The sequence below is a fragment of the Zophobas morio genome, unplaced genomic scaffold (genome assembly GCF_036711695.1).
Source record: "Zophobas morio isolate AGI-343-1 ecotype UQ-CSIRO unplaced genomic scaffold, CSIRO_AGI_Zmor_V1 ptg000428l, whole genome shotgun sequence".
In the NCBI taxonomy this organism is placed as follows: Eukaryota; Metazoa; Arthropoda; class Insecta; order Coleoptera; family Tenebrionidae; genus Zophobas; species Zophobas morio.
In genome coordinates, this window is record NW_026972532.1 from 342,392 (window position 1) to 366,166 (window position 23,775).

Here is a 23,775-nt window from a genome sequence, read left to right on the forward strand (position 1 = left end):
AGAAGTGTTGCCCCTCTCAAGGTCATGGCTATCTTGGCGCTCTCTAAAAGGCATAACTTGTCTTTACTAATTTTGAAATTAATGTTACTATCATTAAATTAGTTTCTAGTGGCATTACTAGTCATTAAGGTTATTTGAAAGTATCATATTACTAAATTTATTACTACTAATCCCTTTATTTTCTGAATTATAATTATTATAATTTTTATTATCATATGGTGGCATTTATTAGTATTCGTTATTATTTTAGTATAGTGCCTTTTTTCATAGAAGCCTTTCCTTCACTTTCATCAAAAACTTCTTTCCAAAGTTCATATAGTAGTTAAAGAGCGGAGTAAGGATTATCGTTTTATGTTGTAGAAGAAGAATTTCCAGTCAGTTCTTTTCGTCGTTTAGTCTCCTTTTTAAAAGGATAAGTTTTTAAAATTCCTATTACTTCAACCTCAGACATTAGCTCTTACGAATTTCCTCAAAAAATAGCTAATAAATTAGAAATTTTACTTTGTAAATCGGCTTCCAAAAGGGAGTAGCCCACTTTCTCGAATAACAAACTAACACAAGCAGCAATCTTAACGAAAAAAAGAACTTTAGTCAACAGAGTCACCTTCTTTTAGCCCAGTATACATAAAGGTAGTTAAATAAATACGACACCAGAAGAGGTGATGTTAGTAGTGGAGTACTGCACGCAAAGGTACTATATAAATATAAAAGGGAATTTCGCATATGCGCTTATGATAAAAAGAACATTCTTTACTGTATAATAAATGTTACGTTCTTCTAATAATAATAAACAATAAATTTTGATGAAATAAATAAATCTTTATACCGAAGAAGGGCTAATGGTCTAACTAGTTGTAAATTTTTTAATAAAGATTTAATTTTGTTTTGTCCAATTTATAGATTCCTTTACTATGAAAATCGCTTAAGGCTTTGCGTTGAATAACTGTTTAGCAAGGTAGCTGAGAGTAGGAAGAAAGTTATAGTTAAAAGACTACTTCAAGTATGTTAAAAAAATCAAATTATTACTTTAAAACTTTTATTAATTAAATACTATTAAGTGTTATTAATTTTAATATTCACAAACAGTAGGAAGAAGTCCACGACAATACAGCCTTCATTAATCTTTCCTTACACTAAGTCTTCTTATTTTAGCTTTTGTTCAAGCACTACTTCTCTTTTCTATTTAAACGTAGTAGCACTAGGAACTAGATGTCCAATTTTTCCTCCACTAAGAGGCGAATTCATTTTGTTTGTTAATACTGAGAATCGTATAAATAATATAATGTAATCAATCCTAAGAGAAATAAATAAAGTGGAACGTTTTCCAGAATATTATAAACTAAATTCTGATAAACTTAAAAAATATTTATAATACTTGAGCAATTATTTGTTTTATAATTTATTTATAAACAAATTTTTGTAAGAATACAATGTACCACAATTTAATTTAAATATCGAATAATATAACTAAAAGTTATAAAGACGAAAGTAGCACCGACATATAATTTTATTAAAACTCCCTAACTTGTAACATCAGAATATTTTAGAGAAATCGGCTGGTTGTAAACTTTTGTAGCCTATTAACTAATTTTTAAATACTTTAAAAATAAGTAAGCCTTACCTATCAGCTATTTTGCCTGAACTTTACTTAGCTAAACTATTTTGGGATTTATAAGATTGTATGTATTACGCACACATATTTAGAGGTATGAAGCTATTTGTTTACCTTATCGGCTGATTTAAAAAGCAAAAATCCATATTAAGATATCTCCATAAAAAATAACTGATAAGATACAAATCTGGAAGGGTTGATAGAATAAGTTTGGACGATTACTTACTATTAAAAATTTTAGTCGATGGAGAAAGTTCTAGAAGGCAACAATCCTTTTTTTTAATAAAGTATATGGCTGTGGATTCAAGCAGGTATTATAATGTTTGAGGGTAATACTCTACTTTTATTTATAAATTATATTATTATTATAATATTTTCCTATTCAACTATTTAAACAGAACTAAAAAGTTCATAATATTAACAAGTGTCTTTATAAACAATTATTTTAATTCTGTAACTTTTTTTTTTGCCATTTAAAATATTAACGATTAAGTGGTAAGGTTTCTTTTGATCAATTTTTATTAACACTTTTTTACTTTGAATTTTGTTGTCGGGTTCTTAATATGATGTACTGCGCATGTCATCTCGTTAATATATGCAATTTGCGGCTTATAAAAAGTTTCTGCTAGCCAAGTGTATAGAACTTTTAATATATCTTATTATTAATACTATATAATCACCTTAATTCTTATACGTGTGCAAGAATTAAAATCCATAATAATATTTTAGAGAGAAGTTAAACTGTGTAGTAAATAGTACTAGAAAACACAGGATCATAACTTCTGCAAATTTATTTTTTTTTGTTACTAATTGAAGGAATAGGCAGGGGAAACACAAAGCAGTAACTCTTCGTATAAATATCGAGGGCATTCTCTAATAAGTTAATGGCCTCGATAGGGCCAGTTTGGCCCGTTTCTAAAGTGACATGAGGCGTATACATATAATAAAAATATATTCAGAATGTATAACTGTTAAATATTACTTTCCAATTGATATACAACTTAATTTTAACTTATTCACAGGTGGAAATAAAGTATGTTAGGTGGTAAACGCCGTTACACCTTAAGAGCGTTAAAAGAGCATATAGAAAATAAATTGTAAGTTTCAATTAATTTTATTCGTTTTTAAATAATTAATAAAAGAAGAATTCATACTGATAATTTGAATAGAAGCAAATTTAAAAAGCCAACGTTAGCTACCATGAGCACCGCTGAAGCTACTCTTAGCCCTTTTGAAAGAGTAAAAGTTACGACTTAAAAATCTTGTTTTGTAGTAATTTCATTGAACTAAAGAAAAAACATTTCTAGATTTTAAAAGAAAAGAAAGTTTCTTCTAAAGAAGGATCTCAAAGCAGTCAAATTTCAATGTTAACTTCTAAAGTTGGATCTAAAAAAAACTTTATTGGCATTGAGGACTCAGAGAAGATTTCATTACAAGGTAAAAGGTTTTGACTCTGACTACACGAAAAAAGTAATTTATTAAAATAATTAGTAACTAAACTGGAAGCCACCAATTTAAAAGGTTGAAAAGTGCATTCAGTAGTTGACTTGTTATATTTTTATTTTGTGTAAAATTTAATTTATTTAACTCCTCTACTTTTAGAGAACTCATTTAATTATAATAAGTTTTTATATTATGTTAATAGTTTTTAAAATTGCTTAGCTTTACTCAAAAACAAAAATTTGCTTTTTTGCGAAGTGCGTTCCGATCAGTCCTTCATTCTTCCTCTTGAATTAGACCAGAAAAATCAAGTTTTTAAACCTCTAAAAGCCGTTCATTTGTAATTTATAGATTTCTTATTTGGAAAAAGAAATTCAATTATTTTTTTTATAGTAAAAAATATTCAGAAAACTCACCAAACTTAAATTAGTTCACTTAAATAATTTTTTTATATAATTTTATAACTAAAACAATTTACTACTAAATAATGTAGAAAACCAGAATCGCTGAAATCTCCTTTATGTCTTAATATACTACGAAAACAAGGAAAGTTTGAAAGTGTGCTCGGAAAAAGCAAAGTAAATTTTTTTTTTCAATAAAAAAAATCTCGCTTATGTAAACAAGTGGTGTTGCACGGGTAAAGTGAAAACTGATTGACCCATCTTCATCTACTTATTAAAAATAAATCTTCTAAAAAAGCAAATTTTATAATAAAGAGCAACATGTGAATAACAAGTTCTCATTTTTCTAAAAAAGATTTCTCAAAGTACCAAATCATATACCAAAGAATTTTTCTGATAAGAATTTTCCTTCAACTTTATAAAAAGCTCTCGACGGTGTGCTCCGGGGACATCCCCATCGTGGGAATCCTACAAATGAGCGAGACGCCTATTAAAACGGTGGTGAATTTAAAGGGAGAAGTCAGCGTGCAAGCAACCATGGAAATTACTCTTCCAAAAGTTATAAAAGTTAAAGTAAAATTCAGAAATTAATTTTTATCAATTTAAAAAAAAAATTAAATTTTTATTTAAGGAACCGAAGCCGGAAGAAAAAGTGGCAATCAAAACTTTAAAAAAAGGATTTCTGAATTACAAATTAGGAAATGTAATTATATATTGAATAAGTATAAATAAAATGAAAATAGTTTTATTATAAAGTTTTGGACAACAGTTTGGTTGGTCTGCACCAATAATCGGATCTCCATTTTCGTGGATGACAAGGTGATTTTAAAATTATAATAATAATGAGGATAAAGCAAAAAAGTAACGCAATAATAAAAGGAGAAGCGAAAAGTCGACGAGTGCGAGTTTAGCGACGTTCGCTTTGTGAAATGTTCAGTGGATCAGTGCACGAGACGTCACTCCTTTCAGACTTTGGAAGGAAAATTTATTTTCAGTTGTCAGGTGATTTCTAAAATAATAAGTAAATAGTAATAATAGTATATTGTGATTCCAATAATAATAATTATAATAAAATATATATTAATAAGTAGTTATAAATATAAAACAATAAACAAATATAATTAATAATGGAAATAATTAATAGTAATAAGTAAAGTTAAGTATTTAGTAATAAATAAGATTTAGTATTAAATTATAACATAATAATAATAAATAATAATAATAATAATAAATAATAATAAATAATAGTAATGATAATAATAATAATAATAATAATAATAATAATAATAATAATAATAATAATAATAATAATAATAATAATAATAATAATAATAATAATAATAATAATAATAATAATAATAATAATAATAATAATAATAATAATAATAATAATAATAATAATAATAATAATAATAATAATAATAATAATAATAATAATAATAATAATAATAATAATAATAATAATAATAATAATAATAATAATAATAATAATAATAATAATAATAATAATAATAATAATAATAATAATAATAATAATAATAATAATAATAATAATAATAATAATAATAATAATAATAATAATAATAATAATAATAATAATAATAATAATAATAATAATAATAATAATAATAATAATAATAATAATAATAATAATAATAATAATAATAATAATAATAATAATAATAATAATAATAATAATAATAATAATAATAATAATAATAATAATAATAATAATAATAATAATAATAATAATAATAATAATAATAATAATAATAATAATAATAATAATAATAATAATAATAATAATAATAATAATAATAATAATAATAATAATAATAATAATAATAATAATAATAATAATAATAATAATAATAATAATAATAATAATAATAATAATAATAATAATAATAATAATAATAATAATAATAATAATAATAATAATAATAATAATAATAATAATAATAATAATAATAATAATAATAATAATAATAATAATAATAATAATAATAATAATAATAATAATAATAATAATAATAATAATAATAATAATAATAATAATAATAATAATAATAATAATAGGACGCAGAGGAGCTTTCCTACTGGACAAGCTAACGTCCAATACCAAATAAATTTTAAAAGCAAATTTACTTGCTGTTATTATTATGATTATTATGACAACGGGAGCGTCATTTTTCCATGAAGAACTAATAGATATTTATAAAGTACACAAATAAAGTGAAGCAAGTAAAAAAAAACTTTTTTAACGCTGTCAAACAAAATCTCTTCACTGCAATCTTCACTAAAACTTTTCATCATCCACGTGGGTAGCTAAAAAGATGAAAAAGCTTTCAACAAAATTCGCAGGAAATACTGAAATTAATAAAAACTTTTTCTTGTATAGAAGCGGAGGAAAAGCGGTAATCCAATAAAAGTATAGCGGCGTAGTCTTTTTCGTGACGGATCGCCCGCCCTATAGAGGCAGGAACCGCTTGGCCTTTCAGCGTGGCAAATACCATTTAATAAAACTGACCGATGGACTGGTTGACAGCCCTCATGCACAAGTTCTGGTAGTACGCCGTTCCCGCATTGGAATTCTAATATAATAAATAAAACGTTCTAGGCGAGTTTGCTAAAAAAAATAGAAGCACACATTTAATTTAGCGCACAAATAGTTCATCTTTTCTTTAAGTTCCAAGGAATTTTTATTGGGATAAGGTAGACCAATCATCAAAATTAGCCTTATTAATTGGTCAATCATTACATTTTGTAGCCATGTTAGTGGGGATTTTTTTGTAAACCTCCCTAACTCGTCTTTAAAGTTAATGCCTTCGCTGAGTTTTCCACCCACAACGCAAAGTATCAGCGCGCCTCCCTGCGCAGGAGATGGGCATAAGTATAGCGCGTGAAAAGCCAATATTTACGCCTATGACACGTACTTTCCTGTGCACCGCGTGAGCGTACTGGACGAGAATCTTTTCAACGCTTCCACTCTCTTTAGGCTCCATAAAAATCTAAGCACGCCATTTATAAAAGCTGTGTTTGGTGGCGAGCATAGTAAAAACCCTTTTGTTTTTCATAATAACTTTTGTAATTTCATTCTTTAGGAAAAAGTCATAAACAAATTTCATGTATTCATAAGAAGGAAAAAAGCAAATAATTCCTCGAATCATTTAAAAATTATGTTTATATTCAGGCAATAATAATAATAGGGAAACCCCCGGAAACCGTTTCACAAAGCTTCACTATAATTCTGCCGAGTTCACTAACCTAAAATATACAACATAAATATCATAAACTTTTTTATATAACAATTAAGATTCATTAAAAATAAGTAATGTATAAAAACTTTATAATAAATAATTGCATTATGATAAAAAATAAAACCAGAAACTCATCATTCCGAGTTTCGTAGGAAAAGTTTAGAAGCCGCCCGTTGGAAGTTTGACTCAACGTCATAACTTTTTAGTTTATTAAAAATAACTTTAAAAAATATAAATTCATAAAACGAAGAATATTGGCTGATTAGTCAATGCAACCAATCAATAAGCGTTTTTTTAACTGACCAATAAAATAGTACCCAGTAAGTTTTCAGGAGGAATGACGTGGTTGCAGGAAAACATGGCAACGGGGACAGCCATGTGTCCCGCCTCCTCGCTATTCTTAATTTCATTTTTAACGGTCTCTCCGTTTTTATAGTAATAACTGCACTCGAGTGTATTCACTAATTGATTGAGAAGGTCGTCATGAGGTCGGAGAGTGCCTAATACGTCATAAAATTTATTGAAAACTTGGCAAAAGGAAAAACTTTGCTGCGCCGCTAAACGAACCTCCACATAAAATAACGCAGCGGGCATCTTTAATAACTTCAGAAAAGTATTCAGAAGAGGAAACAACGAAGAACTTAAACGTGGAAAGTTCAATTCTTTCTAAAAAAATTTTATGAAAAATAGAAAAATGAAAGGAAGATTAAGTAACTCTTCTTTTCAAGAATAACGCGAGCATTCATATCCGGAGACGTCAGAGAAAATATAAAACTCTGAACGGCTTGGAAAGCGGACGAACGCGAGGATTTTTCCAAGGAAAACTTTCCTTTATTATAATAAAAATGAGTCATAAAAACATAAAAACTGGTTGTGCTACCTTCTTTGAACTGGCGTTTTGCAAAGCCATTCAACTGAAGATAATATAAAGAAAAAAAAAGAAGAGAGTCTATATTACTAGGTGACCTTGTTCGCGAGCCTGGACTTGGCGCAGTAGCCTTCCAGTTTGTAAAGATTCATATTTTCAATCTCGCACCTGATAGCAAACTCGTTTAGAGCATAAATAACAGACTCGGAAGAACCAATGTCTAAAAAAAAAGATAAATCAATAACTTTATAAAAAAAATAAGTATACAAAAGAAAACCTTCAAAAGACTCCAATTCAGGGGAACTTTCAAGCAGCTCTGAAGCCGTTTTGTTATTTATATTAAACTCAAGCCTGAAATTAATTAATAAAGAAAAATAAAAAGTGAGAAAAAGGCTAAGAGAAGTACCTTAACCGCTTCAAAATAAACAACAGCTGTTTTATGTATATAACATTTTTCGGGTTCAGCTGAATGCGATATTTTTTAAAGTAGGAACTAAGTTCGTCTTCCGCTTTTAGCAGCTGCAGGGAATGCTGGGAGTAACCAATATTTGGAATTTCTTTTTTATAAGTACTTGAAGGAGAGTAATGCTAACGGAGTAGACGGATGAAAGCGCCTCGATGATATTATGCGCCTCGTCGATAACCACAACGTTCCCTTTGATGTCCACACCTCGTGGTAGCAGAGTAAGTATCAAGAAAAATAAAAAAGTACAACCTGCGGTAAAAAAAATTAATTCAGCATCGCAGTAAAATATACCGGAGGCGGAGCGCGTGGGGTTATGCAGCAGCATATTGTAAGGCATCGCTATGATCTGCACACACGGACTATTGAGCGTCTGCTTTTTTTCTGCTTTACTGCTAGATGTAAAAATCACCTCCGCATTTTTAATGGCTTCCCTCGTGGAATAATAAGGACACGTATCCAGCGTCACCCCCAATTTTTTTACTTCCATTAGATCTTTAGGATCTCTCTAGCAAGCAAAACCCAATAGGCAAGAAGGAGCCACGCAATATTGTCCTCCAGGGAGTCTTACCAGCACGCGATCAGCAAACGTCTTAAAACTCTTCTTCTTACAAAAAGCACAGCCCTTATTGGCTTTCACAACGCCAGTAATATAAAGTTATTCAAAAGATTAACTAGTAATAATAAAGAATACTTTTCTCTTTTAAATCTAAACATAATTCGTTTATCAACGCCACATTATGTTTATTGATCTTTTCGTTGATGCAGTATTGCTTGCGTGAGGCAAGAAGAACAAAATTAATATTTTCTGTAAACCATAAGGTAAATTATTATAAAATACTTTTTAATTTCTAGTAGTTCAAAATTTATAATAAACACCAAAAGAAGTTTTTTTTAATTCAGCAACAAATTGAGATAACTGAGAATGCGTCCGTGAACAATATATTATCTCAAAGAAATTTTTAAAAATTCAGCGGGTACTTAGAAAACATAAAGAAAATAAAAACTTTTGTATCAAAAGTTTTAAAATTAAAATATTCAAAATCGATTCCATCTTCAAAACTTGATGATCCGGTCCTGTTAAGTATTTAAGAAGCCAATAAAGTAGGGAAACGTAAATAGATCAAAACGTTGATTGATGACCGCCTTCGTCGTCGCTATAATAGTCTGATAGTAACTCTTCAAGTTCTATAAAAAAATGAGATGAATGAAAAGCATAACGTTTACTATAAATAACCTTCTAAATTACGGGTTGCTTCCTGAGAAACGGGAAAAGTTAGAATAAAGAGGCGTAAAATTAGCCAGAAAATTGGAAGAATATATAAACAAGAAACGCAACTATTTTTCTAGTCGAGACTTTACGCCGTTCTTTCTTAGAGAACTTCTTGACTTTAAATCTTTTTTTTATTTTTTCTTGCAATTCTTTTTTTCTTTTTAATGATTCTTCAAGTTGCTGTTGTCTAAACTGAGCTATCCAAGAAGGTTCCTCTGCTAAATATATATATATATATGTTAACACCACTATAATATCAAACTTACTAATTATTAAATTAAGCTAAGTTAAGGAAGTTAACAATAATACCTAATTTTTCTTCATTTTGAAATTTAAATTGTCTCTCAACATTAGCACGCAACCAAGTAAGGGTAGAACATATTATACTCATAGTTTTTCCCTATTCATTGTCTTTAAATAGTTTACCAATATTTAAAGTATATATTATTGATACAGTTCCCGTTGGACTCTCAAAAAGCCCCAAGCCTCCATTTTCAATAGCTTCAAATATTTTTTTCATAAGTTCATTTTGAATGGGATAAGGTATATAGGGAAAGCGAAAGTCAAGTGGAATTGAAAGAGTCTCTTCAACTATTTTCATCCTGAAAAATGATTTATTTAAGGTTAAAAAAGCAGCAAAGAAACGTAATAAAGATTTTTTTTCCGGTGTACAAATGAAGGGGGAGCGCTAAAGGGCAGAACGCTATATATATGGGATGGCTGGGTTGCGACGCGCTCTTTTTTGTCTTGTGGCTCTGTGGAGTCTGGGATAGCCCCCCCTAGGAGCCCATAAACTTAAATAACTTCACGCCGCGCTAAGTTTTTTTTATGACTATATGTTATAATACTTTAGAGTCTATAAAAAACTTCTATACTATTTATATGACTTTATTGTTTATTCAATAATATGATGCATTAAAGTAGATTGACAACAGAATATAATGACGTTGTAGTTACGCCTTCTTTTAAGTATTTAATAATTTAATACTTAATTTGAATAAAATATTTAAAAAAGTAGTTATAATAACAGAAAATTTTGTATTCGAAGCCACCCTTGCAGGTGAGACCGCACAAAGTTTCTTTTGTAAATCATTAAACAGTGAATTAAGTTAATTGTATTGTTGTAGACAGAGTAAACTTATTCCTTGGAAAATGGTAGTTGTATTAGTTATAAGAAATGCTAGTAAGTGCTCTTTATATAGAAAAGTAAAAGGAAAATTATACGCCACTAAGAATAGTTGTTGTATCAATTCACCTTAACGGGATGTGAGTTAGTGTACATGATTAATTATAAGCTTGTAAGTGGCATCGATATAATATTAGGAAAAGAGACTATGTAAGCTGAATTTACAATCTGGTGAATCTTGAAGATTACAAGTCATATTGTGCAAATAAGAAAAAGGAAAGCTAAAAAAATGAGAACGTTAACGTGTGCGAGACATGGCCATTTGCATAATTAACTTTTTAAGAACAAAAGGATATATTACTTGCAGGTTTTTGAGATTTAGAAAGAAAACCGAGTACAAATTTGGTGATGGAACTAAAGTAACAGTTGAAAAGTTTAAAATATAAAGGTGGTAGTGTGTTTAGAATTCTAGCTGAGCGTGTTTTAAAACTAAATCCGGAAAAAAAAAGTCAGTCGTGAGGTTGATGCCTTAGTAAGTAGAAATGAAAGAGGGTTCTCGCTATGCATGGAACCAACAAAATTTTAGCTAAAGCTAAAAGTTTTTAAACAATTATGTGATAATTTATATTAGTAGGGTTGCTAGAATTTCATTAAGAGTGAAATCATGACAAGTAGTTGTAGTCTAAACCTGAATTGAAATTGCCTTTGAAGAATATTTACATCGCAATTCAGAGATGACGTAAGGAGTTTAAATAAACAATGTATGAGTAAACTATATATTACTAAGTGCTACACAGTTCCTACTGAAAAATTGATAGATATGAAGACGAGAAATATAAAATTTTCTTACTAGACTGGACAACCCTAAAAGGTTTTACTAGCGAGACAGGGTCGAGAGAGTAGTAAATTATCGCTTTTACTATGACAGATGGGCGCAGAGCGTGGTGGACAGTTTGGCCTTTTGATCACATAAAATCTTGAATATTGTTATAGCCGAATCTGAAAAAAGCATACCAAATTGTCTACAACAAAGCGTTATGTGGTTTGGTGATCAGATAACAAAGTTAAATGAAAATCATTTAAGTGGCTAGGGAGAGTGGTTAGTAAAGAAAGATTTATGAGTATAGAATGAATTTTAAACCTTTTATAAATTATGTTCTGTTAAATATATGGAAGATGTTATAATTAAAATGTTATATTTACCTGGTTGAAGAATAGCAATTAACTTGGAAAGGGTATTAATAATATTTTGAGCAAGGAAATGTAAAGTACAGGTTAAAAAACAGCTTTAGGTAATATAAGATTAATGCTACGTGATGATGGAAGAAAACCTTATGTGGGTGCGCTACAATATTAATAAAATTATGAGATATAGATTGATTGTGGAGCCCAACCGTATATAGGGTCTACAAGATTTCTTTAAGAATGGTGTGGAAACTGACCTGTGGGTTTGCGTTTCTTGCCGGAGCCGAAGTTAAAAAGCTGTGTTAAATTTTCTCGGTGTATGAGGGCAGATGAGCAGCATTTTCCTCTAAAAAAAATTGATAAAGAGTTAATATATTTGTGTATAAGAAACTATTTTATACAGAAGGAAAAAACTGAAACAGAATTTATAGAAAAGATGGAGGTAGGAAGAATTATAGATTCTGTGTTTATGACTTTGTAACTTAACAGCTCTAATATTACAAAGGAGCCTTTGCGTATAATCATAAGGTACCTTTACAGCATGAATTTTATAAAACTACCTAAGGCGATGGTAGGCTATGATAGCGCTCTTATTATACTAGATAGATATTCTCGGTATGTACAGGCAATAAAATTAAAGTAGATGTACATATGCTTGGTACTTAACTCATTAAACCTTCTGTTATACTGGGTAGGTACGTATACTTTTAGAGGGAATATCCAAAGCCTCTAGTTATCTAGACAAGCAGCAAAGACTATTACCTCACACTAATGCAGTCTTAGAACCTGCTTACTATCGAACAGTAGCATTACTTGAAATACTATTTATGTCAACCAGTTTCAAATTAACAGGGCCGAAGACCACACTAATGGTCTTGGAATAGGACAATAGTGTACGAATCATCACTTATTATCATTAAACATGCATTTTGCTCTCGATCTTCGCTTCTTGCACTAAAGGACACCGTAAGAATATAACAGCCATTTTTAACAAGGTTTCACCCAAAGTTTGAATGGGCCACCCTTATTTAAGTATTGGAGTAAATCACATCGGGGTGAGACGCCAGTATAGAATGCGTGTGCTTCAAGATTATTTAACCTATTACTCGAGTGTCAGAGTTTTTATTAATTAGTAGGTAAAAATTTCATGAAAATAATACTAAAATTAGAGAAATATTAAGATTTTAATTAAACTCTAATCCTACCCCAGCACTATTTTGCTACTAAAAATTGTGAGGAATAGTATGGGCTATATAGAGTGTCAAATTGTTCTGTGTCCAAATTTTCTATTCAATTACTAGAGAGTTCTTCTGTTCATTGAAAAGAGAATTAATGTAGAATTGTTCCACTAATGGAGAATTCTTAAAGTCATTGAGTAGTCTAGTCAATGAGTGGAAGATTGTTTCTGGATGAGGAATTATTATAGGCCGTATTAACTTAGGTGTTGTAGTTTAACTGCTAAATTATCCTTCTCGGATAAATTGGTTGAGACCTATCAAATACCTTTGTAGTTCAATATCTTTTTGGGTAATAACACTATTTAAAGAATTTTTATGGTGCTCGACCTGCTCCTCCACACTCATTTTTGTCTTTGTCTTTATCTTCCTTTAGTGTAGGTATTGACTCAGTATTCTTATTGTGCTGCGATCGCAGAGATCTTGGCTGCTAAATCTCTTAATTTAAAGTTAAGCTTTATAGCTTCAGCTGTGTAGGTTGGCACCTTGAGTGGAGAGTCATAGAAGGTGCGAAACTAAATTCCTGAGGTTCGAAAGATCTGCTTTTAACCTTGATTGAAAGGTTAGTTTCTAGCTTACCTGTGACTTTAAGGATTAGTTGTTGTCATAATTTAGACTGCTGCCTTTATGCTGTTTGTCCAGACACTGAGGATCTCACTCAGTGAACTAGAAAACTTTTTGATGATTGGACAAAGACTTGAGCTTTGATTGGAGGACGCTTACGCTAAGAAAATTAGCATTGCCTGTAGGTGTTATTTCTTTGAGAGGCGAGCAAGCACACCTTTTTTGATCTAACTGGACATTGCTGAAAGGAGCTAAGTTAGAGGCCTACGATGGTTTTCAGTGCGAGAAGCGAAGTTCGAAAGCAAAAGTTAAGTCTGAGTTCTTTTGCGAATGTAGAAATGGAACTTTGTCTTAATTTTGGACTGCTAGTAGATAACCAGTTTAGTTAACAATGGCCTAAATATAAATATATTAAGTAGCACTTGAAATAATAGTACACTATGATGGAGAGGTGTCTAGCTGCATTAGTTCTGGGAGATGGTGATGGCACTAAACTACCTAATCTGTGGCGATTACTTCATCTCTCAAATAGTGTTATTTACTAGTATATATAGAGCAATGCAGGAATTCGCGGAGATATTATAACAGACGGTTTTTTTGTTTATTTAGTCTCAATATAAGAAGTTTTATTAAAAAGAATAATATTAACTGTTATGAAATAAGATACACCCCCGGCACTCTATTCTCAGAAAATGCTATTTCCTGCTCAGAAACGATTAGAAGGTAGAGCAAGGAACCGACTAACACTGTAAGACTGTACACTTAATTTTCGTCTATTGCCGTTATCTTCATTAGCGCCAATATTAATAAATGTCTTGTCAATATAGTCTAAATGCTAGTAATATTTATTTTCTGGTTCGGAAATTTCGTTTTCAGGCTGGCTGACATTAATTCCAAGTATCGAAGTTGTCTTTCGTTATGCTTTGATATCATATCTCGAATTAAAATAGGAAATAATCGCGTCACTCAGTACCTTTCTGGTGAACGCAACTAACGACCACCCTTAGGTTGTAAACGCAGGAGGCACTATTACATTGAAGATATCGTAGTTAAGGAGGTCTTCATGTATGGAAGCGTTCCACGGTAAGGGCATAGGATAAGAGCACTGTATTATAGCTGCATTAAGTTGTCTCCTCAAGTTTAGTTGGATTTTTTTTTCAAGACTCGTGTATGTTGATTTGACCCGAGACCATTTACTCTTGCGTTTTGGACCCTCAGCTAGAGCTTTTAAGAGGTATAGTATTCTCGTTAAATGTACGAGATGGTGCATGTTCATTTATTTCGGAATGAATATTGGTCGTAGTAGGGCACATCCTGGGTTTGCAAGAAGGGAGAACACCCTCATCTCTGTGCTATATCCTAATCCTGTATATTCCACAAACAACTAAACTTGCCATGTTAAGTTACGAACACGGAAGGTACAACTTCCTAAACGCGATTGGAGGAATGGAGGAAAGAAAGGAACCGTAAGGTGAAAACGCAACCCTTAAGTTAATCCGTTTGATGTTCGATAGGAATAACACATAAAAGGCTATGTTTTCTCTTTTTTGACTTACTGTGACCCGGTAGAGCTTCTCCGATCTTCCTGACTGTCGGAGGAAATAAATTTGTTCTAAATTTATTCCAGTGAGCTGGTGTAACGCTAGAGATGAAAGAGGGAATTTAGTCTTTTATTTGTTATTCCTATCGACCGTAAAGAAAATTAATTTTTTAAGGTTCAATTTTATCGTAGTCATGGGAACACTAAACAAGGTGTGAGCTATGGAAGTAATCCTATTTATATGCCTCTGAATCGAGCTACCCTAGTAAAAGATCAGAAAGAAATCATAAGAGCTGGGCTTAGTAGTGACAAAATAGCGGTCATCAGCTAGTGGCTTCGTGATCTTGCCTGTCATTGTGATGGTTGCCTTATAAATAGTTTAGCTAAATTAAGCTAGAACACTGATAATGTAAATTACTGTTAATGTAAATTACTGTGTTTAAAGTCTAAAAAAGACGTTAAAGGGAGTGAAATAAAATATAGAACTTGAGGCGTATAAATATATAGAATCTCTTGCATAATGAGTTAGCGAATTATTATAGAAACTGAGATACAATCTAAGGAAGTCAAGTTAATAGCGCTGATGACTTCAATAGATTCGAAGCCTTCTGATCTTTTTCCCCAGCTACCTACTTGAGAGCTATATGTTGCTGTAGCAAGAACTCAAAACAACCGGGGATAAGCCTTAAATACCAATTGCAGAAGGCAATAGCTAGTTTCTAACAGAATTTATTATAGTAAAGCGTTTACCTGTAACATGTGAAGTAAAACGATGAAGATAATCAATTTAATAACTTACTTGGTTGACGTAGATAGAAGGCCTACTTTATGGGATTGATGAAAGAGAATGGGGGATTCAAATTTGTAGCTAAAGTTAGTAAGAAAAGCTTCTAAAAAACTTAGCTTATTTAAAAAGCAACCAAAGCTTGAAAACAGCTTGAGTTTAAAAAAAACGAAACAGTTCAGCTTTGTAATGGGTAAAAGCAAGATTTTTACAATAAGTTTATAACTAAAACCCAAAGTTGTGGATAATAACGATAGTTAGGGGTGTAGAAATAACTACGAGGTCTGGAAGTTCTTCTCGTTACAATGCTGACCTTAGTAAATCGATAACATCAGTCAATAAACCTAGATCTTTTTGTGAACAATTAAGCAGTGGCCAAGGTATTCAATCGAGGCAGATAATTCTGTTTACTGAAAGACACTCTGGAAAAAATTATTGTAACTTTACTAAACCTGGACCAAGTGATTAGGCTACAACAGGCTAGGTATTTTGTTTACAAGTGTTTAAGGGACTCCACGAAATAGTGAAAATACCAAGCCATAGGAATACTAAATAGGTCTCATTCACATTTTTTTGCAAATAATTAGCTATATGCGGAACATTAAGTATAAATAGTTCTACTTTTCTTATTATTAGGAAACCTTTTCAAAATAGAATATATTTATCGCCTGCAATAACTATGATTGTATGAAAGTAACAAAATACCTTGGCTTTTAATTAATGTCGAGCATGACTAGTACGATATATGACTTTGTCTCAACACTTTGTTTATCAAAAGAATAATTATGTGGAAATATGTAATAATTGACAAAGGAGGAAAACTTTCAGCTTATTTTTAGAGTAAATGGCAATCTAGTGAAAATATAAGCAAGATTGGATGATTCTGAGCAGAGATGAGACAGCCTACTCAAGAATTTAGTGAGGAGCTACCCTGTAATTAAATAACACAGGGAAACGAAGGCTAGTCTTTAGATATTACGTAAATATCATAATCACGTAAAAGTATGCTAGTTTTAAATTAAAAAATATTTTAAGCTTATAATACAATTTAGTGACCTTTAAGCTCGAATAAAAGGCTACAAAGCAACATGTAAAAGTTATGACAGGGATAATAGCGTTAGTTTCCTCTTAGGAACTTATTGAAAGGAAGAGCTGCGATCTCCATGTCGATTCAGCACAACCTCTTATTTTAGGAAGACTAGAGAGTTATAATGGTTCATTGTTTCAAGTGCTAAGTGAATTAAGTAAACCTCCAGGCAACTGAGAAGGGCTTTTGTCCTTGTTAGTAAAAACCACCATTATAAATCTGTCTAATACAAGAAGACTTTTGGATTCTAGCCTTTGCCTCGAAGTTTTGGGTAGTAAGCTTCCAAGGTAATATTCCAAGGTAATATATAGATTGATTATTATTGGAAAGATGAGAGGGGAAGAACTTGATTAAGGTTTGTAGCTTTTTCCAGAAGAGGGAATAAAAATAATTGAGTCAAAGCTCAATATTACTTGGCGAAATACAAGGAATAATAATTAGGGAACTTTGGTCACACTAGACTAAATGTGAAGCATCTCTTTTGTAATCAAAAGTCGCTAGTCAATAGTAGTATTTAACTACATCTAGGGGAAGTAGAGGAAACCGCGCATACCGCGGGAGCCTTGGCCACTTAGGAACCTTTTTGGTAACCTTAAATGAGGTTTATTAACGGATGTAATTGCTTAAACTCCTGGTACCGTATTAAAAAAAGGTATCGAAAAGGCGACTTAATAGGCATTGGTTAGTTGGATTGTGAAATTTACGTTTAATACTTTTTCGTTAGTTAAAGCATTTGCAATAGTAGCCATTTTATCTCGGTGATTATTTTTGAATATATAATATAAAATTGATGCTATATAAATAATTCTTTCTCAAACCTGAAGCTTATATGAAAAACATTGTTAAAAAAGTTTTTACAAAGGGTACCGCGGCCCTTACGTGTAACTATAGCTAAGTGGTATTAACGGAATTCTAAAATGAATAATAGCAATTGTTACAAACAGTAAGTTTTACTTAAATTCTAAAGCTAGAGCCAAGTTTTGGAAAATATTAATTTCATAAATAAAAAAGCAGCTTTTAACTTATTTTTGTGCGTATGCAACAAGTATAAAGACAGCTGCAGTTATTATAAGCGATATCCCTATTAAATAGTTAAAAAAATTGTTATGGTTAAATAAATGAATAATGAAACGTATATGTTTGAAACACTAAACTAATATACAATATTAGTGACGTACGCAACCATTGCTAATAAGTTTTCTTGAGGGGGGTGGAGCACACTGCAGAGTTACTTAAGTTAAGCTAAGGAAGGTATTGAGTTCTATAACATGTCTGATACTGTCGGCTAGAACTCCGTCTTTGCTAACTAATATGTTAAAAGTTTCCTTTGATAAAATAAATATTAAACACGTAGTCACAGTAGATCATTGTTAGAGTGACAAAGTCTTCTAATCCATTAAAAAAAGGTTCCCGTACGCACGAGCTTTCAGGGACCAGCAGGGACATTGTGGTCCATATATACACCTATTATAGCAAGCTTTCCAGTTTATAATAGTTGCTAAAAATACCTACCTTACTATACAAAGACCTACTAATATATTATATGCGTTTAAATAAGTATGAAAGAGAAAGCAAACAAAACCACCGACTTAAGCTGAACTATCTATTTAATAAAAGTACACTATTCGTGCATGTAACCTGCTTCTGTATTATTCTAGGTTCCCTTATAGCCCTATATTCCCTTCTACTTAATTACTTTGCTCTGCCTAAACGATGGGCACTTTTTAATCACCGTAGGAATTTCCAATAGTCCAAAATTCATAACACTAGCTATTCTAGAAATATCACCAAATTAATTAGCGACAGTTAACACTTGGGGGAAATTTAAGTAAGAAGATTATAAATGTTTAGGAAAAATCTTACAATTATCTAAAGGCTGAAGCTAAGCGGTAAAATAAACTCCTTAAGAAATGAGTTAAAATGTGTTTTTTAGTGAGTTAAAAATAATTAAATATATAGTTATTTTATCAAAAGTTGCATTGATTATTAACGCGACGGGAGTAATTGATATAGCTTGATCGACAGAAGGCATACTAAAGCCTTAAGAAATCTTTCGTATTAAACAAACTCAAAGAGCTGTAGTCAAGAGACAATGGGTAAAAATTAGAGAAGAGTTAATGAGCTGTGTTTTAGTAAAATAGAGGCTTACTTCCAATTATCTACGCTACAGAGGGCTTCATTGTTATGTATAAAACTTTTATATAATAATCAAACAGCAATAGATTAGATGTTTTATTTGGTTATGCTGTTCCCTGCTACTAGGGAGATGTCAGCTAAACACCAGACGTGAGATAGCATTAATTGTTAATTAGAGATAACTTGGCCGGAGTGGGCTCATTGTTAAGAGGGACTATAAGAAAATGGAATTTGATCAATATCGCATGTTCTATAAACGGACTTGCTTAATGCAAACTATCCGTTAAAGCATTTTATTTTTCAAAAACACTGCGTAATTTGTCTTTGACTTAAGCAATATAAGAAGCCTTGGTGCCTTAATACTCATTTAAGCCAAATAATAGCGATGATTTCAGAGTGAAGAAGGATGGGCTAAAAATAAAAATATAAAAGTAGATCAAACTACACCTAACGCAGAAGAAATAAGCAATACATTGTATTATATAATAGCCTCAATCACACAAGGGATAGAAATTATAATTTACTCTCCCCCAGCACGTCGACTTTCGCTATTCATAGCCCAAACCTTTTTAGGTAGGCATTACCAAATATAGCAGTCTAAAATTTTACAAAAGCCGAGGGCGTTGCCATTAAAATATAAACAAGTCGCCAATGAAAAAAGGCTTTTTCAATCCGCCTCTTGTTTTCGTACTCTGTTTTATAGTCTACTTTTATTTTTGTAATCTTGTTTTTATCTAATTTTTTTTTTAACATTAATTTTATTCTTACTTTTAATTTACATTAGATTCATATCTTAAAGGGTTGCGGATGCCCGTCTAGGACGGACATTACGCTTTTGTTAAAGGCGCCTACAGTTATATTCTAGTACTTTAAGAAGCTCCAACTTCATAATAAAAACGTTTTTTACTTAAGTTATGTAAGCATATAAAAATAATAAAAAAATTTAGGTGTAAAAAAAACAAATTAGCCTTAAAAAGTTTAGTAAAACTTTAATAAACAGACTTGATATAAAGTTATATAAGGTTACATATACCTGAAATTTATATAATCTTTCTTTTAAATAATAAAATGTTAAGCTCTGTAGTAAACATAAAAGCGGTCTATTGACATAGGAATTGTTTAAAATAAAGAAAATTTGACAGCGAGGACTGTTTAAGTTGTATTTGGCTGAGGAAGCTGTTAAACATTTACTGATAATTACAATATTGCCTAAATTATAAAAGCTTTTTTATTCGTTAAATATATAGATAAGAAATAGCTAATAACTAACAAGAGGTTTGACCTTACTAAATGGACACAAATAAAGTTTGTTAGAAATCAGGAAGTTTTAGCGTAATAAAGCACGACTATAATTATGGAAACCAGGTAATGAAACTCTAGCAATGCAGCAAAATTAGTGTAACTACAACAAGTTCCTCATTACGTTAAAGTTTCAGGACAGTATTTCTTCTAAACGCTGGCTACTAAAACTTGCTGTTCGCAGGGCCTGCAATAAAGTGCCATGCTTTAGCTGGTGTAAGATAAACAATGAAGCTATTTAAAAAATCATGTTTAAGGGTCATCATAATACTTATATAGATTTTAGAGTTTTTCTTTCACGTAACTTTATTGTATTTTAATTGAGAATTGTGTTCATTATATTAACTATAAACACACTGTCGAAATTGACCACAACTTCTAAAGTGGACGCTCCACAGTTGAGTGCAGTTAATCAGTTATAAGTGTACGCGCTCGACACACAACAGATTAGAATTAAGAGAAATGTAAACACGCTTTACACGCACGTCCATTCGTAAAATTCCTTTTAACGCGTAAAATAATTTTTTAAACTTTAAAAAGCTATTCTTTATAAAAATTTTTAACAATATTAATTTATATTTTACGAATAAACTAACAATAGTATTAATGATACACAAAAATTTTAAAAAAAAGCATTATTTTTTAACTTTAACTGTCCTTTCACTCATTTTGGAATCATGTGTCTCTTGGATCTGATTGGAGGAGCGTGTATTGTAAGTGTCCCATTCGGTTAACTTTCTTAATAACCATTTTAGGAAAACCAATTAAAAACCTGCAATAAATAGTTTATATTCAAGTAGCTCAAAGAGAGCAATCACTATAAAAAGTTAATGGCCATCAGGTTCGAGAGGATAATATTCAAAAACGGGATACACTTTACCTACACCTCGGTTAGGAATGGAAGATAATTTGTTATAGAAAAATTTATTTGCGTTTTTACCTTGTTAACAAATATTTAATATATATTTAGTTTTCAGTAATAAATTTTGTCTGGAGGAGTTAAAGATGCAATTTATAGATAAGCTTTTAAAAGACCGTGACAAGCTTGGATGGTTTTCTGCGGCGATTATTTATTTTATATTCCTCCGTAATTTTGCTAGTAAGCCCTATTTTAAAATTTTAAAATTTAATTTAAATATATTCCAGTGATTTACCTACCCCTTTTCCTTCTTGCTGCTGCCGTACAAACGACTTATACCCCGTTCGAAACCATAGCAACGGAGGTTTCATACAAGATTTTATATATTATATACTCGCCAACCTCGTTAAAATATTGTAGTGGATATTATTAATGTCATCATTGTTACATTAATTTTTTCTCTCAAAATTTTATAATTTAATAGATTACACCTAAGTTAGTTAGCAAATGTGGAAATGTAAATTCAGTTGTTAATGATCAGTTTCAGATGGGATCAGGTATCATTTTTTAAACAACTAAACGCAATTACATTGATATACTTTTAATAATTACAACTACCTTACCATAAAAAGAACAGCTATTTTCTTCGATTTCGAATGTGAGACTTTTCTCGGCCTCACTCGTTTCATATTTTGGTGTCTCTCCACTCTTATATTTCGATAAAGCTAAAACTAAGAAAGGTATTACTAATATATTAATTATTACAGAGGCCTTCATATAATATAGTTGTACGATCACTGTTAGCAAGTTAATAATATATTTTTAAATAGATCTGGAAGATAGAATCCTTGAAATTCATAAAAATTTAACCATCAATGCCCCCCTGGATGTAATTAATGTAAAGTATATAATATATACTTACTAATATACTTCCTGATAGGTTAAGACCATACGGAAATATTTTACTGACCGCTATTGGACAAAAGCAGACCCAAGTGTAAACTGGTTGAATCATTACACACTCTCACTTCTAAGTAGTCAAGAAAAAATGCAAAAGTAGTGTATCCAAAATAATAACTTATATGAATGGCAAAGTTATTTATTTCTAGATTTTTAACCACCTACGAAGTAAATTTTTTGAAGGAATTGGACGAAAACCCTGTAGCTACTTCAGCTGAGTTAGAAGATGCTAAAAATTTTTACGGGGATTTTTTGCGTAAGTTTCATTATCTTGGCTCGTTTAGTCCTGAGTAATTTTTTTTTTTAGCAAAACATTGCAAATTTGAACAGTATACTCAAGCAGCTGAAACGTTAAAGGATGCTATGGATAAAATATTAGGTGACCATCAAAAAGCCACTTACAAATTCACGGTTTGGATTTTTATTTAAATGATCGTTTCACGCTTAAAAAAAAGAATCGATAAACATTTTTAAATACTCTCAGCTTCCAATGACCACTTTAAACTTGATAGTTGTCCTTCTTTTCACCGTTTTGGTGTTTTTGAATAAAAAAGAAATAGAAATACGCTCTAGACACCCAACTTTTTTAATACATCTTTTTTTATCCGTAGTTTTCTCTTCCCTGACAGCCTTTTTATTTGGTGAGCTTTTATTAATGACTATTAATATATTATAAAATGATATATATTAGATGAAAATTAGATGCAAAAAGTTTAACCACTACCGTTAACAAACATCATATATATATGTATATCTAGTGGCCACCGGAGTGCCTTTTAAGCCACTTATTATGTCCCCAATTTTGGCAACCCTCGTTTTCGTATTTTTCCTCTCCGGGCTCTCCGCTATAAATTGCCGCCAAAGATTGATGCATGTTTTGTTTAACCGTCCAGAAAGAAGCTACTCTTATTTTTTCCCTTGGTGTTACCATTCTATCATAGTAAGTCACGTATTATACTATTTGTCATAATACTCAAATTTTTTTAAAAAAAATATATTTTCTTACGTCTAAGATTGTAGCTGCTGGTTTTTTATGCATGGCCAGTCTTTATGTGAAGTGGCTTAATCATATATTTACTTCATTTGCTATTACCTACGGGGTGATTTTAATTGCAGGAATTTTTTTTTTAGTAGGTAAGCTGAACTAGTTATATACTATAACCTAGTTGTTGTAATTTTACATAGAAAATTTTTGTTACTTAATATTGACGAGAAAGTGCTGGTTTATGTTTGTGGATTATTATTACAATATTCGCATTTTCCTTCTTTTTGGGGTGCTACTAATCCCCACGACAATTCATGTTATTGCGCATCCGCTGGTATACCAATTTCGGTTTCACGTAACATTTACTAGAATACACATCAAGCACTTTCAATAATAAATAACCAATATATAATAGACATCTGCCTCCCTCTTCTATATAAGCTTTGTGACGAGTTGCTACCTCGTAGATTCTTATACATTGCCTTTAATTAAAATATACTTAAGAAGAGCAGGAAATCCATTATTTAAAGACGTAATTATCTGTATATGGCCAACGTTGGTCTGTAAAAAATTGTCGGGTTAATTCTAATATAATTTTAAATTATTAGGTCGATTTTATAGCACAAAATAAAATATTTTATGTGGAACAGATAATAGCTGATCAAGAGCTTCGCTCTTTGTTCGTGGACTACGTTAAA

At 30.7% G+C, this 23,775-nt stretch overlaps 2 protein-coding genes and 1 long non-coding RNA gene across 4 annotated transcripts; 2 read left to right on the forward strand and 1 right to left on the reverse strand.

The window, feature by feature from the left end:
• Positions 1 to 2,634: 2,634 nt before the first annotated feature.
• LOC135120856 (uncharacterized) lies at positions 2,635 to 2,967 on the forward strand. The gene is made up of 3 exons (XR_010278765.1): positions 2,635 to 2,709; positions 2,782 to 2,857; positions 2,920 to 2,967. It is a non-coding gene; the product is annotated as an uncharacterized LOC135120856 (long non-coding RNA).
• A 1,166-nt stretch (positions 2,968 to 4,133) lies between these two features.
• LOC135120837 (ATP-dependent DNA helicase DDX11-like) lies at positions 4,134 to 9,952 on the reverse strand. Of its 2 annotated transcripts, XM_064045155.1 has the most exons (30): positions 9,772 to 9,952; positions 9,627 to 9,717; positions 9,384 to 9,535; positions 9,282 to 9,303; positions 9,175 to 9,232; positions 9,052 to 9,121; positions 8,924 to 8,993; positions 8,739 to 8,852; positions 8,616 to 8,677; positions 8,457 to 8,552; positions 8,339 to 8,393; positions 8,154 to 8,251; positions 7,988 to 8,100; positions 7,859 to 7,932; positions 7,680 to 7,801; positions 7,594 to 7,627; positions 7,429 to 7,542; positions 7,281 to 7,379; positions 7,031 to 7,213; positions 6,838 to 6,911; positions 6,669 to 6,720; positions 6,516 to 6,613; positions 6,390 to 6,464; positions 6,252 to 6,325; positions 6,104 to 6,191; positions 5,984 to 6,047; positions 5,841 to 5,923; positions 5,710 to 5,781; positions 5,602 to 5,657; positions 4,134 to 4,462 (listed from the first exon to the last, which is right to left on the reverse strand). In XM_064045155.1, the coding sequence occupies exons 1-29, from the start codon at positions 9,916 to 9,918 to the stop codon at positions 5,640 to 5,642; spliced, it is 2,472 nt and encodes an 823-aa protein (XP_063901225.1). In that variant the 5' UTR covers positions 9,919 to 9,952; the 3' UTR covers positions 4,134 to 4,462; positions 5,602 to 5,639. The 2 variants fall into 2 exon arrangements, with proteins under 2 accessions (XP_063901225.1, XP_063901224.1); XM_064045154.1 differs by having other exon boundaries at positions 8,339 to 8,552.
• An 11,153-nt stretch (positions 9,953 to 21,105) lies between these two features.
• On the forward strand, positions 21,106 to 23,769 carry LOC135120868 (uncharacterized; the record flags this gene model as incomplete). The annotated part of the gene is made up of 15 exons (XM_064045194.1): positions 21,106 to 21,184; positions 21,244 to 21,372; positions 21,420 to 21,496; positions 21,617 to 21,689; positions 21,765 to 21,872; positions 21,963 to 22,021; positions 22,073 to 22,188; positions 22,242 to 22,348; positions 22,400 to 22,503; positions 22,577 to 22,733; positions 22,851 to 23,032; positions 23,106 to 23,226; positions 23,278 to 23,411; positions 23,493 to 23,609; positions 23,686 to 23,769. Coding segments are annotated over exons 2-15 (1,533 nt in total), but the record flags the coding sequence as incomplete, so codon positions are not given.
• Between the last annotated feature and the right edge of the window lie 6 nt (positions 23,770 to 23,775).

Excerpts from the sequence above, each read along its gene's own strand:
- LOC135120837 (XM_064045154.1), bottom strand. The coding sequence starts at position 9,918 with ATGAAAATAGTTGAAGAGACTCTTTCAATTCCACTTGACTTTCGCTTT. Across the intron at positions 6,721-6,837 it reads CTCGGAATGATGAGTTTCTG|GTTAGTGAACTCGGCAGAAT; the intron begins GTTTTATTTTTT and ends TGTATATTTTAG. Across the intron at positions 6,192-6,251 it reads TTTAAAGACGAGTTAGGGAG|GCTAATTTTGATGATTGGTC; the intron begins GTTTACAAAAAA and ends CCAATTAATAAG.